At 35.4% G+C, this 15016-nt stretch overlaps 1 protein-coding gene and 1 pseudogene across 4 annotated transcripts in view; one reads left to right on the forward strand and one right to left on the reverse strand.

Moving 5' to 3' along the window:
• Positions 1–15016, forward strand: part of LOC111150650 (centrosomal protein 350) — a 156158-nt gene that overhangs the window by 56959 nt on the left and 84183 nt on the right. For 3 of the 4 annotated variants that reach the window (XM_022508137.1, XM_022508139.1, XM_022508138.1), the window contains exons 14-17: positions 948–1120; positions 9891–10077; positions 12678–12898; positions 13255–13418. In XM_022508137.1, coding sequence (XP_022363845.1) covers positions 948–1120; positions 9891–10077; positions 12678–12898; positions 13255–13418 — 745 coding nt within the window. Of the gene's footprint in view, positions 1–947; positions 1121–9890; positions 10078–12677; positions 12903–13237; positions 13419–15016 lie in introns of all 4 variants that reach the window. The other variant, XM_022508136.1, reaches the window with a different exon arrangement.
• Positions 6044–6294, reverse strand: LOC111150618 (annotated as a pseudogene).

Genomic DNA, 15016 nt, shown 5'->3' on the forward strand with positions numbered 1-15016 from the left:
TCCTAATCGGGAGAACATCTAAACTTTTTCAAGTCTTTGAAAAATAACAGTATTACAGTATTAATATTTGTTGGACAAAATGTACAAGGCACTGAGAGGACTGAGGGGGACTTTGCTTGTATTTACTCATTCTTATAATAGCCTGACGCATTAAGTATTTTTGTTACCGTTTTTTTTTAAGTATTTTTTTAAGTATTTTTTTAAGTATTTTTGTTACCTCAGAGAGGAAACTGAAGCATCCAGGTTATGTTACTTGTACAGAGTCATACAGTAAGTGAATCGGACTTCGCTAGAGAGAATTTCCTCCCTAAATTTTGTTACCATATGAAGTAATCTGTCATTACTCACATTCAATGTAATTTTCTTCACAAATTACAAATTATAATCTATATAAAATTATTGGGTGATCTTTTGAAAATTAGTTCTGTCTGGTTAAACTTATGAAAATAAATGTTACTCAAGATAAAGTGGGAAAAGTATAGTTTTAACTTTCGAACTCTAAAGAAAAGATTAAATTTTTTAATCAAAATTTCTAAAGATTTAATATCCAATCAAGATGATTTATTGTATTTTATGTCTAGATTGAAGAACATATTATTGGGTGGAAAATAATTATAACATTAAACAATTAATTTGAATGGAAGTTGAGGCCTTATTTTCTAGTTTCCAGCATTATATTTTTTCTTCTATGTGTCTGAATTATCCATTTTTTTATTGGTTTTTACTTCAGTAGACAACTCCCTTTAGATTTTTCTCAATAATAAATTGAGCCATAGGGAACAATCCAAGCTTATGATTGTAAGAAAACAAAAAAGAAAAGTGGAAGGCATCTTCAATTATAGTTATATCCTCTTTGTGATTAAATAGATTTTAAAATATCCATAGTTCTACCTGTGTTTTAAGACTTTTATTTTGTTCTTTAACCACTATTGCTTGTTCTTTGACAGTATCGGTGGTAGCAATTTGGGCATTCAGGAGGACCATTCTAGCAGAAAGTCTGCCTACGATCTGTCCTCTGTGGATGTTACCTCCCAGCACTCGTCAGGGGCCCAGTCCGCTGCGTCGTCTCGTTCATCTACTTCTTCTAAAGGGAAGAAAGGAAAAAAAGAAAAGATAGAATGTAAGAGGAATTCTACATGGTGATTTTTTTTCTTTTACCAATCATTTTGTGGTAGTGATCTAAAGTTATAATTTGATTCCATAAGAAGTTAGATGAATTTCTTTATGATAAAATGTGATAGTTTTCATATTTATCACTATAACAGTACCTTCCTGATATATAACAGTATAAATCCTTTGCTTAATACAAAAGGAATACATTTGCAATGATAAAAAATTAAGGATTATGGATAAACAGTTGTAAAAGAAGTTTAAGTCCCCACTGATCCCCCTGCTGAGAGATAACTACTATTAACATTTTTGTGCCTGTTTTCCCAATGTATACATAAAACCATGTTCACACACACACACACACACACACACCCCTTTATTTCAAAAACAAATGAAATCATTTAGTTTTGCAACTGCTTTTAAAAAAACTTTAGAGTATATCCTGTACATTTCAAGCATAATTAAAAGTACTCAAATTTTCTTATCTCTAAAATAAAGATGATATCAGTAAATGGTATCAGTAGGTGCTTTGTGTGGTAATTTTGGGAAGTATATGTGAAATTAATAGGTAGAATGTATACATGCCAGTATTTGGCCACTGTAGCTGCCCTTTGGCACTCTTAAGTATTTTTGAATGATTGACGAGAACATCTATCAGTCCCTTCAGTTCTACTCTTGGCTATAATTTGCTCTGTAAGCCTAGACATAAGAAGATACAGTAATTAGGAAAAGCCTCTTACACTCAAAGGATGATCCCTAGGGAATAATTTTGCTCCCCAAATTGTTTTTTCTAATTGTAAAAATTGTTCATTGACTTAACAAAACAAACCACAAGGGGAGTAGAAATCAGTAAAAAAAAAAAAAAAAAAAAACTATTTAAAAATTAAAATCACCTATAATCCCTCTACTTGAAAATAACGAATGCTAATGTTTTTTGAACTTTGTTTTATTTTAACAATTGTGGTAAAATTTACATAACATAAACTTTATCATCTTAACCATTTTAGTTTTTAAAGATTTTATTTATTTATTTGAGAGAGAGAAAGAGCACAGGGCACCTGAGTGGCTCAGTCGGTTAAGCGTCTGCCTTCAGCTCGGGTCATGATCCCAGGGTCCTGGGATCGAGCCCCATGTCAGGCTCCTTGCTTAGTGGACAGTCCATTTCTCCCTCTCCCTCTACCTGCTGCTCCCCCTGCTAATGCTCTCTCTCTCTCTGTCAAATAAATGAATAAATAAATCTTTAAAAAAAAAAAAAAAAAAAGCACAAGAGAGGGGAGGGTCAGAGGGAGAAGCAGATTTCCAGATGAGCAGGGAGCCTGATGTGAGACCCTATCCCGGGAAACTCCAGGATCATGACCTGAGCCAGAGGCCAGGTGCCCCATCATCGTAACCATTTTCAATTGTACAGTTCATTGTCATTAAAAAACATTCAACTGCTGTGCAACCATCACTACCATCCATCTCCAGAACATTTTCATCATCCCATACTGAAACTCCGTATCCACTAACTCTTCCTTCCTCCCATTCCCCAGCCCCTGCAAACCACTGTTCTACCTTCTATGCATTTGACTAGTCTAGATACTTCTAGATGCTACATAATGGCATCATACAAAATTTGTCCTTTAGTTCGGCTCAGAAGCATAATGTTTTCAAGTTTCATCTGTGTGTTGACTTACATGAGAATGTCTTTCCTTTTTGAGGCCGAATAATATTCTGTCGTGTGAATACATCACATTTTGTTTATCCATTTATCATTTGATGGACATTCTGGTTTACACCTTTTGGCTATTGTGAATAATGTTGACATAAGCATTGGTATACATACAACTGTTGTGAGTCCCTGCTTTCAGGTTTTTTGTATATATATATAGCCAGATATGCATTTGTTGGATCAAATGGTCTGTGTTTAACTGTTTGAGAAAATGTCGTACTGTTTTCCATCGTGGCTCTGGCATTTTACTTTTCCACCAGTAATGCACACAGGCTCCAGCTTCTTCACATTCACACCAACACTTGTTTTCTTTTCCCATGTTTTTTTGTTGTTGTTGGTTTTTTTTTAGTAATAGACATTCTGTTGACTGTGAAATGTTAAGATTTTTAGTAAGAATCCTTCCATATAATTTGTAGACATATGTAAAAGGAAATGTTACATGAGGGACCACATTTGTTTACATGCTCTTTTGTTCTGTCAGTGGGTTATAGATCTCTTTCTCTGTCAGTAAATATGACTCACCCTTGTAAAGACTAGCCAGTGTTTTATTATTTTGGTATGATTTATTTACCAAATTGTTGGACTTTTAGGCTATTGTATTTCTTTTTTTCCATTATGAACACTGCTGCATTGAATATCCTTATAAATGTATCTTTATGCATTAATCTGGTTTTTTCCTTTAAGGTGAAATTCTAGAATGAGGTAATGGGGCAAAGAGTATGTCATGTTCAGAATTTGGGTACACCTTGCCAAATAACCCCTCAGAAAGCTAATGCCACTTTGTGCTCCCATTATGAGAGTGCTAGGAGAAATTATTACTTAATCATTAACTCTCTTGCAGATTGTTCTGAAAGTTTTGGTGGCAATTAGACATCATTCTGATAGCACTTCCCAATGTCTGTCTTTTCTTGTGAAATACTGTTTCATTTGAATAAGCACTTTCCTAAGTGTTCTGAGTAGAGAAGAGCTCCATGGTTCCATAAATTTGGGAAATGCTTTTAGAGTGAGACCAGCTTGTTTTCTGCAGGATTTATCAATACTCCTAATATGCTAACATGCATTGTTTATTTTAGGGTGAGGATGAGGCTGCGGTATGAAGTATTTTCCAAATTTATTTGACCACAGAGTCATTTCTTCCATCAGCATGTTAATGCATTCGAATTCAGCTGAACGTATTTTGGGAAATGCTGAACTTAACTCAGTTCTTTTACTTTGCAATTGTTTTGCTTTGTTTTTTTAGTGTCAAACCTAAGGTTACCAACTAGTTACTGGCACACCCTGGATTATGACTTCTGATTCTTAAACCTAGTTTATCTTCTACTATAATATACTGTACAACTTAAAATATCATGATATGTTGAATATATATCTATAAGCAATATGATTCAATATAGGTTTTTAAAAATTGTTATCTAAAACATAATTAGATGAAGTGTAGGTAGTGTTTTATGGCTTTCCATTTCCCTAATCCCCTCTCATAATGCCTTAAAAAATTTCTATGTATTGTACTTTATACAGCATTATCTAAAACTTAGTTTCTCCTTTATCCCTAATTCTAAAATTAATGTAATTTTTGTTGTATATACTCCATCTGGTGGTGAGAAGTAGCATCTGCTTGCTCTGTATAAAAACTTCCCAACGTGGCTGCAAGTAGTTGGTAGATTAAAGTGGTGATCATAAGAAAAAAACTTTTTATCTTAATTTAATTTGGAACCTATAAATATACTTTCATTTGGCAATCTTTTATTTATTTATTTTTAAAGATTTTATTTATTTGAGAGGGAGGGAGAGCGTGAGCATGCACAGAGGCAGAGGAAGAGAGAAAGAGAGAAGCAGACTCTATTGGAGCAGGGAGACCAGTGCAGGGCTCAATCCCAGGACCCTGGGATCATGACCTGAGCTAAAGGCAGATGCTTAACAGACTGAGCCACCCAGGCGCCCCTCATTTGGCAATCTTTTAAAGTGGTGGCACATATTTCCTTTGTGTATAGGTCCCTTGGTTGGAGTTTAGTTCTTTTTGCATAGTCCTTTGTATTGTCTACAATTTTTGGTTGTTTGAAATGAAGAACAATTTTTAAATTGTGTATTTCTTTTCAAAGGCTAATAATGGGGGCACCTTTGTGGCTCAGTGGGTTAAGCCTCTGCCTTTGACTGAGGTCATGGTCTCAGGGTCCTGGGATCGAGCCCTGCATCGGGCTCTCTGCTCAGCGGGGAGCCTGCTTCCCCTCATCTCTGCCTGCTGTTCTGCCTACTTGTGATCTCTCTCTCTATCAAATAAATAAATAAAATCTTTTAAAAAAGGCTAATATTAAATGAGTAAAGAAATGCATTTTTATTATGAAAAAATTAGAGATACCCAGTATTGATAACTTGCTTTTAGTCTAGGGATTATAAATAGGTTTTAGATTAGAGAGTCCATTCAAACTGATGGATAATCATTTAGATTATTTGTATGTGTCTCCCCCTCCCCACCTTTTTGTGGTAATGCGTTCAGCATATCTAATTCATGGTACACATCTTTACGTAGGTTACTAGGATGAATTACTATGAATGAGATGAAATTTCTGGGTCAAGGGGGATCAAAAATTATTTTATGTATATTTTAAGTTGTATATTTTAAGAAAATACCAGTTTGCACTCCCTTGGAAACTGTGTATAAGTATCCTTTTCTCTGTGTGCTGAATAACACTCAAGACTATTATTTTAAAAATACTTGCTAATCTGATAATGAAAAATGGTATCTTATTTGAGGTGGTTTTCATTTCTTTGTTTATTTTTTCATATGCTATGACTGTTTTCATTTTTCCTTTTTTAAACTAAAATTTTTTTTTAAGATTTTACTTACTTGATAGAGATTACAAATAGTCCGAGAGGCAGGCAGAGAGAGAGAGAGGAGGAAGCAGGCTCCATGCTGAGCAGAGAACCCGACGTGGGGCTCGATCCCAGGACCCTGAGACCATGACCTGAGCCGAAGGCAGAGGCTTTAACTCACTGAGCCACCCAGGCGCCCCTAAACTAAATTTTAATGAAAAGTTGTTATCCAATTACTGTCACTATAGCAGAGTATATTTATTTGTTTATTTTTTATGTGGTAAAATACACCCAATATAAAAATTGCCATTTTAAATATTATTTTCTTTCTTTGATTTTGTTTTCTCTATTTTTTTAATCCAAAATCTGTTTATTGGGATAGTTTCCCATTCATCTTGTTTCAGGGTGCTTTTATTGCTGCCCCTGTCTGAAGGAGCTTCCTGTAATCCTTGGCTTTTCCTCCTGGAGGCTGGCAGAGGACAGTGGAGCATCCAACACACAAAACTACCGTTTGTGCGTGGCTAAAGACAGTGGTGATTTTTTAGCACCCTGGGCACTTCACCTCCGTGAAGTAGGAGTTGGGGCTCTGCACTAGGTGCTTCCTCTTATGCTTCCTCTTCTCCTCTTCTGGAAAGGTGGAGGAGGTCCTTTGTGAGGAGCATATTCTCATGGGGAGGTCATCACCACACTTTTTTTTTTTTTAAAGTAGGTTCCACATCCAGCATGCAGGGCTTGAACTCATAACCCTGAGATCAAAACCTGAGCTGAAATCAAGAGTTGGATGCTTAACTGACTGAGCCACCCAAACACTTTTTTTTTTTTTAAGATTTTATTTATTTATTTGACAGACAGAGATCACGAGTAGGCAGAGAGGCAGGCAGAGAGAGAGGGAGAAGCAGGCTCCCCGCTGAGCAGAGAGCCTGATATGGGGCTCGATCCCGGGACCCTGGGATCATGACCTGAGCCGAAGGCAGAGGCTTTAACCCACTGAGCCACCCAGGTGCCCCCAAACACTTTTTTTTTAATTGAAGTATAGGTGACACACAGTCACAAATGTAGAACATCGTGATTTGACAACTATAATTATACTATGCTTACTGCAAGCGTAGCTACCATCTGTCACCATGCAGTGCTATTACAATACTGTTGACTATTTTTCCTGTGCTGTACCTTTCATATCTGTGACTTAGTCCATAACTGGAAGCCTGTACCTTCCACTCCCCTTCACCCATTTTGCCCGTCCACCTACCCCGCTTCCCCTTAGACAGCCACCAGATTGTTCTCTGTATCTGTGGATCTGTTTCTGCTTTATTTTATTGTTTCTTCATTTGTTTTGTTTCTTAAATTCCCACATATGAAATAAAAAGGTATTTGTCTTTCTCTGACTTACTTCACTTAGTGTAATACCTTCTACATCAATCCATGTTGTCACAAATGGCAAGAGCTCACCTTTTTTATGGCTGAATAATATTCCGTGTGTGTGTTTTTGTGTGTGTGCATGTATGTACAATGCATCTTCTTTAGCCATTCATCTACTGATGGACACTTAAGTTGCTTCCATATTTTGGCTATTTTAAATAATGCTGCAGTAAACATCGGGGTGCATATATCTTTTCAAATTAGTGTTTCAAATTAGTATTAAATAATTACCCAGTAGTGGAATTACTAGATTGTACGAATGGTATCTCCGTTTTTGTTTTTTTGGAACCTCTGTACTGTTTTCCACAATGGCTGTTACAATTTAAATTTCCTTCACCAGTGCAGAAGGATTTCCTTTTCTCCATGTTCTGACCAACATTTGTTATTTCTTATCTTTTTGATGCTAGCCATTCTGACTGGTGTGAGGTGATACCTTATTGCGGTTTTGATTTCCATTGCCCTGCTGATTACTGATATTGAGCATCTTTTCACATGTCTGTTGGCCATGTGTATGCCTTCTTTGGAAAAATGTCTATTCAGGTTCTTTAAATAAGATTTAAAAATTTTTTTTAATTTATTTATTTTGACAGAGAGAGATCACAAGTAGGCAGAGAGGCAGGCAGAGAGAGAAGGGGAAGCAGGCTTCCTGCTGAGCGGAGAGCCCGATATGGGGCCCGATCCCAGGACCTTGAGACCATGACCTGAGCTGAAGGCAGAGGCTTTAACCCACTGAGCCACCCACGCGCCCCTTTAAATAAGATTTTTAAATAGGCGTTTTAAAAATAAGATTATTTTTAAATAAGATTTAAATTTTTAAGTAAGATTATTTAAATAAATTTTTAACTAAGATTATTTGGAGGTTTTTGGTGGTGAGTTGTGTCAGTTCTCTTATCTATTTTGGATATTAACTCCTTATTGAATATATCCTTTGCAAATACCTTCTACCCCTTATTTTAACCATTTTAACTGTACAGTTCAGTGGCATTGAGGGGTTGGGTTTTTTTGTTTTGTTTTGATTTGTTTTTCACTGTTTGCAACCATTATCATATCCATCTCTGGAACTTTTTCTATTTTCCCATAGTAAAACTCTGGGCCCATTAAGTAAACAGTGCCTTCCCATTCCTCGTGTTGCCTCCCTCCTCACTGGACTCCTGGCAGCCACCACTCTACTTTTTTGTCTTTGAATTTGACGAGGCAATTTAACGGTTGCTAAGTGTATAGTTCGGTGTTATGAAGTACATTCATGTTGTGCAGCTGTCACTGTTGTCTATCCCCAAAACTTTCTCATTATCCCCAGCTGAAACTCTATTCCTCTAGGTAATAACTCTCATTTTCCGCCCCCCCTTGCCTCTGGTAACAAATGTCTACTTTGTGTCTTTATGAATTTTCCTACACTAGGTACTTCATATAAGTGTATGATCATACAATTTAGTCCTTTTGTGATTGGCTTATTTTAGCATAATGTGCTCAAAGATTCATCTGTGTTGTAGTGTGTGTCAGAATGTCCTTCCTTTTAGGGCACCTGAGTGGCTCAGTCAGTTAAGCATTGGACTCTGGATTTCAGCTCTGGTTGTGATCTCAGGGTTTTGAGATCAAGCTCAGCTTTGGGCTCCATGCTCAGCACCTTGGCTTGGGATTCTCTCTCTTCTGCCTCTGCCTCCCTCACCTCTCTTGCGCACACATGCATGTGTGCTCTCTCAAAAAAAAAAAAAATAAAAAGTATGTCCTTCAAGACAGAATAACATACCATTGTATGTAAATACCACATTTTGTTTATTCATTCATTGTTGAAGGACACTTGGGCTGCTTCCATCTTTTGGCTACTGTGAATAATGCTGCTGTGAACATGGGTGTGCAGCGTAATTGTTTCCTTTTTCATTTTCTTTGGATCTTTAACCATCTATCTATATTAGAAAATTTTTGCTATCATTAAAGTGTATATGCTCTTCTTTTTTCTGTTTTTTTAAATGTAACAAGTGTTTTCTCATGTTGCTGTTGAAACATAAAATCAGGCTGCACTAGAGTCTTAGTCATGACTAAGAGTCATGAGGCCCCTTTTTTTTTTTTTAAAGATTTTATTCATTTATTTGAGAGAGAGACAGTGAGAGAGAGAGCATGAGAGGGGGAAAGGTCATATGGAGAAGCAGAGGGCCCGATGTGGGACTCCATCCCCAGATTCCAGGATCATGACCTGAGCTGAAGGCAGTTGCTTAACCAACTGTACAGTTAAAATGAGTGCATTTTAAATTACAAAGTGCTAGTTAATTAATGATCAAGTTACTGTTTTCTATGTAATTTAGACAACTCTTCAATTGTTGGAGATTCAGGTCAAAATTTTTAAAGTTATACCTTCAATATTATACATAATTTTTATTTATTTCAATAATCTCCTTAAGATATTCCTAGAAGTAAGATTATTCTGAGAGAATATGAGAAGTTTTATGAATCTGGCTACGTAGTTCTTGTCAAAAAGTTTTTCTGAATGATTGTGTACTTCAGTTGGCCTTCGATACTATTTTTCTCCCAGCTCTGGGTTTTATCTTTAAAAGTCTTTTCATAGGGACAGAATAGTACTTCATTCTTACTTAATATGCTTGTCTTTTTTACCATTCGATTTAGCAGTTTATTTTTTAGCAGCAAGTGGGGGGATGTTAATGGAAGAAACTTTATTCTTCTTAAATGGAAACAGAAGGATGAACTACTTTATTTTATATATGAAAAATAACGTTAAAAGAAGTCTGATATGTACATTGTATTACTTTCTTGAAATACAGGTATCAATTATTTCTTGGTAGCTTCTGACATTGGGAATCAGTTTTATAAGAAATTTGCTTTATAGGGCTGGATTCAATCACTGGAAATGTTCAGAACTCACTCATTGATGAGGAGAAAGTACACTCTGGCTCGGAACGTGACTCTCATCAGGGAAAGAAATCTGGGACCAGTAGCAAACTTTCTGTTAAAGATTATGAACAGACTCTTGACACTGATAGCATTTTGGAAGATCTTTCTGGGCATTCTGTAAGGTAATGTATATTTTATACCTGTAATTGATACTTAATTAAAGTTATAGCATCATTGATGTTCAGAGAATCCATTCAATAAATTGCTGTATTTTCTGAAGAGACTTTGGGGTTTTGTTCATAGTTGGGGTCTTTATATTTTAGAATATGGTCATCTCTCACCTAAACTATTACAGCCTCTCTCGGGAATGCTTTGCCTCTAGCATAATCCCCCTTTCTATTTTAACTGCCATTACCATTGTTGTCTTGAATCAATCCTCTGACCAACCAACTGCTCTCCTTAGGCTACCCTGGGAGCTCACAGCTTCTCTGTAGATGAATTCCCAAGAACTTAACTTTATTTGAAGTGTTTCACTAGGCTACCACAGACTGCTTCATTTCTTTTCTCTATACATTTCTCCTCATCTTTGTTCATCCACCCTTTCAACACACCTATATAGCATCCTTTTGTCTCATTACCTTTCTTCCTGTGAACTTTTCTCTCAACTTATTTGATGACTCAAGCAGATTTTGAAATCTCACTCTCATATTGTTTACAGAGAGCTTGCATACTATCTTTCCCCCTTCTTTTTAATATCATACAGTATTATACACTGAGCCTGTTGCTTATATATGATCTTTTGTGATTGCTTCATGTGCAGTTTCTATTCTTTTGTCTGCATGGCTTTTTATGTGTTGCACTAATTTTGTCCTTCTGGAAGTTTAAGCTCCGAGAAGACATTCTTTTTTTCTTTAAAACTAACTGTTTGCTCTTTCTAATATGGTGTCACATACAGATAATTAATTTTAATGCGTTCATGTTGTAAATCTTATATTGTTAATACCATTATTACTATATTTAAAATTTTAATTTTAATTTTAATTTTTTTTGTCGGAAAACTTTACCTTTCTTTAGAGATATTCTGATGATTTATTTGGCAAAATCAACAAAGTTAAACATTTCTAAAAAAGAATTCACAGCCAAATAAGTTTGATAAATGTCCCGTATTATAGAATAGACTTCCCCTGCCACCTTCCTCACCTATGATATGAGGCTTTGATGAAGAAGTGCTCAGATTTTTAAAACAATATTTAACTTATTTTTTTCTTTACTTATTTGGCTATAGCCATTCTCTGTCCCCAAGCTCTTTACTTTTCTGTCCTTTTTATTTTTTGGAAAATTTATTAACATCATTGGAAGCATAGTTTTGGAAATGCTAGTCTAGGTGAATCTTCTCTGCAGAGCAAATACAAATTCAGCTTGTAAAACCAAAAGTGAGATTCAGGCATACTTGATTTTGGTATTGTGTTGGAATTCTTTCTTGGAAATCTAGTAAAAGAAGTAATAAATTCGTTTTCTATTCCATAAATGAGGTTGTCAGACTATTGGAAATAGTAGTTCTCTAAACCATCAATAGTAAATTAAAGGTCACTGTAAACAAGTGAGTGCCTCTCAAGACTACTTTTATTCAAATATTTATATGCTGGGTTTAAGAGAAATGTCTGTCTTTGAAAACTATCTCCTGGTTTTATTAAAGCTAAAAGTAAACTTGTTTTATTATGTTAGAAATGCGTTAACTGTGCTAACATGTTTTATGAAGTATCTTCAAGTAATTTATTCAATAAATTAATGTTTAGTGCATGGCTGCATCTTTTTGTTATGAGAATCAGTAACTTTAAGGAGTCTAATTTCGCAGAGAGGAGCTAGACATGTGCCTTGTATTGAAATAAATACATTAAGAGTTATTCCAGACTGCTTATGAGACATTACTTCTTTTTAGAAAGTTCAGGAAAGAACTATAACATTAAAAGTAGGTGAAAACAAACGAGTACCTATAAAGTACTTAGAGATGGTTAGTAGGAAAATAATTTTTTGCTGTGAATTTTTGGGTTAAGAGGAATAACGAAATAGTGGGTTTTGTCATTTCTTAATGTTTAATACAAAATGGTACTTTATTCTCTTTCAGAGATAGATTTTAAGGCATTTTTTAAATGATAGGCTTGACCTTACCTTTTATATATGGCTATAATTTTATTGCTGTATGAGGTCTATGTATTTTATTTTTTTTTTAAGATTTTATTTATTTATTTGTCAGAGAGAGAGAGAGAGAGCGAGAGTGAGCACAAGCAGCTAGAGTGGCAGGCAGAGGCAGAGGGAGAAGCAGGCTCCTTGCTGAGCAAGGAGCCGGATGTGGGACTCGATCCCAGGATGCTGGGATCATAACCTGAGCTGAAGGCAGCGGCTTAACCCACTGAGCCACCCAGGCGTCCCGAGGTCTATGTATTTTAAAAAGTTTTGCCTCATACTGTAATAAGTGATTCATTATATATGTACATTGTAGAAGAAAGAGTTAAGTGCCAGTTTAATTGCAGCTCCTTTTTTGTTTTATTATTTTGGGCAGGGTTTATGCCTAGCTAATTCACCATTTTAAGTCTAGCAATGAGAGCCGTACTCGGTCATTCATTCAACATGGCGACTACGTTTGAATGATTAAATGCCTGAGTCACACAGCCTTTTAAATGTCAATAAAGAATGTAACACATGCTGTTATTATGAATTGTTTAGCTGGCTCTTGAAGTAGTTTTCCTTTTTCTAACGTCTTTATATGAAACAAAACTTCTAGTGTCTCATCAGACAAGGGAAGATCTCAGAAAACTCCAACTTCTCCCCTGTCTCCAAGTTCTCAGAAATTGTTGCAGTTTGACCTTCCAGGAACTTCATTAGAAAGATCTAAATCCTCGGTAATAACGCCTCCATCTGTAGCAGGATTTAAGCCTAATGCATCTTTTACCGATATGAACCTTGCTGCCGGCAGAACAACCGCAGAGACGGCCTCAACATCAGGCAAGTAGATCCGTGCAGTTGTCACTCAAGATACGACTTCAGTCCCTTAAAATCCCTTTTCTTTCAGTCAAACTGTAGGAAGATGTTATCCCATCAAGTGAATGTGATTACTTTTTGAAGTATTCAGAATTGTGCAGGAAAAGAAATACTGAAAAGCATGAAACATTCAACAGTGGTGATTTTTCCCGTTGCCAGCCCAAGTCAGAACACACCTGGAAAATGTACACTGTGCTAATAAGAAGTCAGTCTTTCCTGCAGTGGAAAGCAAACTCGTTTTGGTTCTTAAGATGAAAAATGAATTTCAGAAATCTGAGAGGTCGTTTCTCTTACATTTGACAGTCACTTATGCCTTCCAGGTTCTAAGCGCTTTTCTCCTGCTGGCCTCCAGCACCGTATGGCGGCAGAACTCAGTTACCTGAGTGCCATTGAGGAGTCGGTGCGCCAGCTGTCGGATGTGGAAAGAGTTAGAGGCATATCACTTGCTCAGCAGGAGACTGTATCTCTGGCTCAGATCATAAAGGTATTTGTGGAATTTTCTCTTTAGCTTTCTGTGCTTTTCCTCTTTTCTTTGGTATTTAAAATAGTTTCAATGATGAGGTGAAAAACCAAAACTGGCACATAAAACTTTTACTTGCCTAGTAGAAAAAAATAGTCTTATAAATAGCCCTGGGGAAAACTGTCATATAGAGTACTAAAAAAGTTAAACATAGAATATTTGGTAGCAGAACAATAATTCAGTCATTGTCTCTCAAATATTTCATTTTCCTCTTCCTCTGTTTTTTTAAATGACTGTGAAAATCAGCTAATCGAGCAATTCTCAATATTTTCTTTTGCTGACAAGTCAGAGATGACTGACTTTTTATTGTTTTGTTTTTAATGCTTTATTTGTACCAAAAAGAAAAGTTTCTGAGTTCCAGGTATTTGATAAAGCCAGGATAATGTGGACTTTTCCTTAGCTAACAAAAATCCAATAAAGGTAGAAGCAGTGTTCTTATGTGGAGTTGCTGTTGCTATCTTTAAAAAAACAAAAAAAATTAGTATTTACATATAATAAAATACACAGATTTTAAGTGCATAGTTTGATGAGTTTTGATCAATGTAACCACAATCCTAATCAAAATACAGAACACTTCTGTCGCTTCAGACAGTTCACCCATGGACGATCTTTTCAGTTAATTTGCTCTCCCAGAGGCAGTTACCATTCTGATTCCTAATCACGATAGTATTTTTTGCCTGTTCTAGAACAGGCATAATGGAACTGTCCTTTGTACTTTGTTGTGTTTAGCTCATTTTATGTGGCATGATGTTTTTAAGATTCATCCATATTGTATCCATTGTTTTGTTCATGCTATTTTTTTGCTGAGTAATATTCCATTGATCAGTGTAACACAGTTTATCCTCTTGATGTACATTTGTATTGTTTCCAGTTTGGGCTATTATAAATATTTCTGTTATGAATATGAATTCATATTCATAAAAATATGAATATTTTTACAACTCTGTATTCAACGTGTGTTTTCATTTTTCTTGCTTTAATACCCAGGAGTGTAATTGCTTGGGTCAAGTAAAAGTATATGCTTAACTTCATATGAAACTGCTATACTATTTTCCAGAGTGTTTGTATTATCTTATACAGCAATCTGTGAGAGTCCCAGTTGCTCCACATTTTTGCTGTCATTGGTATTCTAGGCATTCTAGTGAGTGTGAACTAGTATCATTGTGGTTTTAATTTGCATTTCTTTTATGACTCATGAGGTTGATAATCTTTTTGTGTGCTTATTAACCATTCTTATATCATCTTTGTGAATGTCTTTCATATTTTTGGCCTGTTTCATAACAGGATTGTATAGAAGTCCTTTACATATAGAAACTAGAAACAAGTCCTTTTCAGATATATTTCAATACTGTTTCTCAGTCCTTAGCTTGCCTTTTAATTTAAAAAAAATTTTGTCTTTTCATTTTTAAACTGTATTTTTTTGAGTGCAGAATATTTTCATTTTAATGAAATCCAGTTTTTCATTTTTTTCTTTTCTGTTCATTTTGTTTTCTAAGATATCTTTGCCTACCCTAAGATGTTAAGATACTTTAACAAAGATTTTTTTTTTTATGTTTTTCTAA

Source organism: Enhydra lutris, unplaced genomic scaffold (assembly GCF_002288905.1).
Source record: "Enhydra lutris kenyoni isolate GAN:26980312 unplaced genomic scaffold, ASM228890v2 scaffoldscaffold24, whole genome shotgun sequence".
In the NCBI taxonomy this organism is placed as follows: Eukaryota; Metazoa; Chordata; class Mammalia; order Carnivora; family Mustelidae; genus Enhydra; species Enhydra lutris.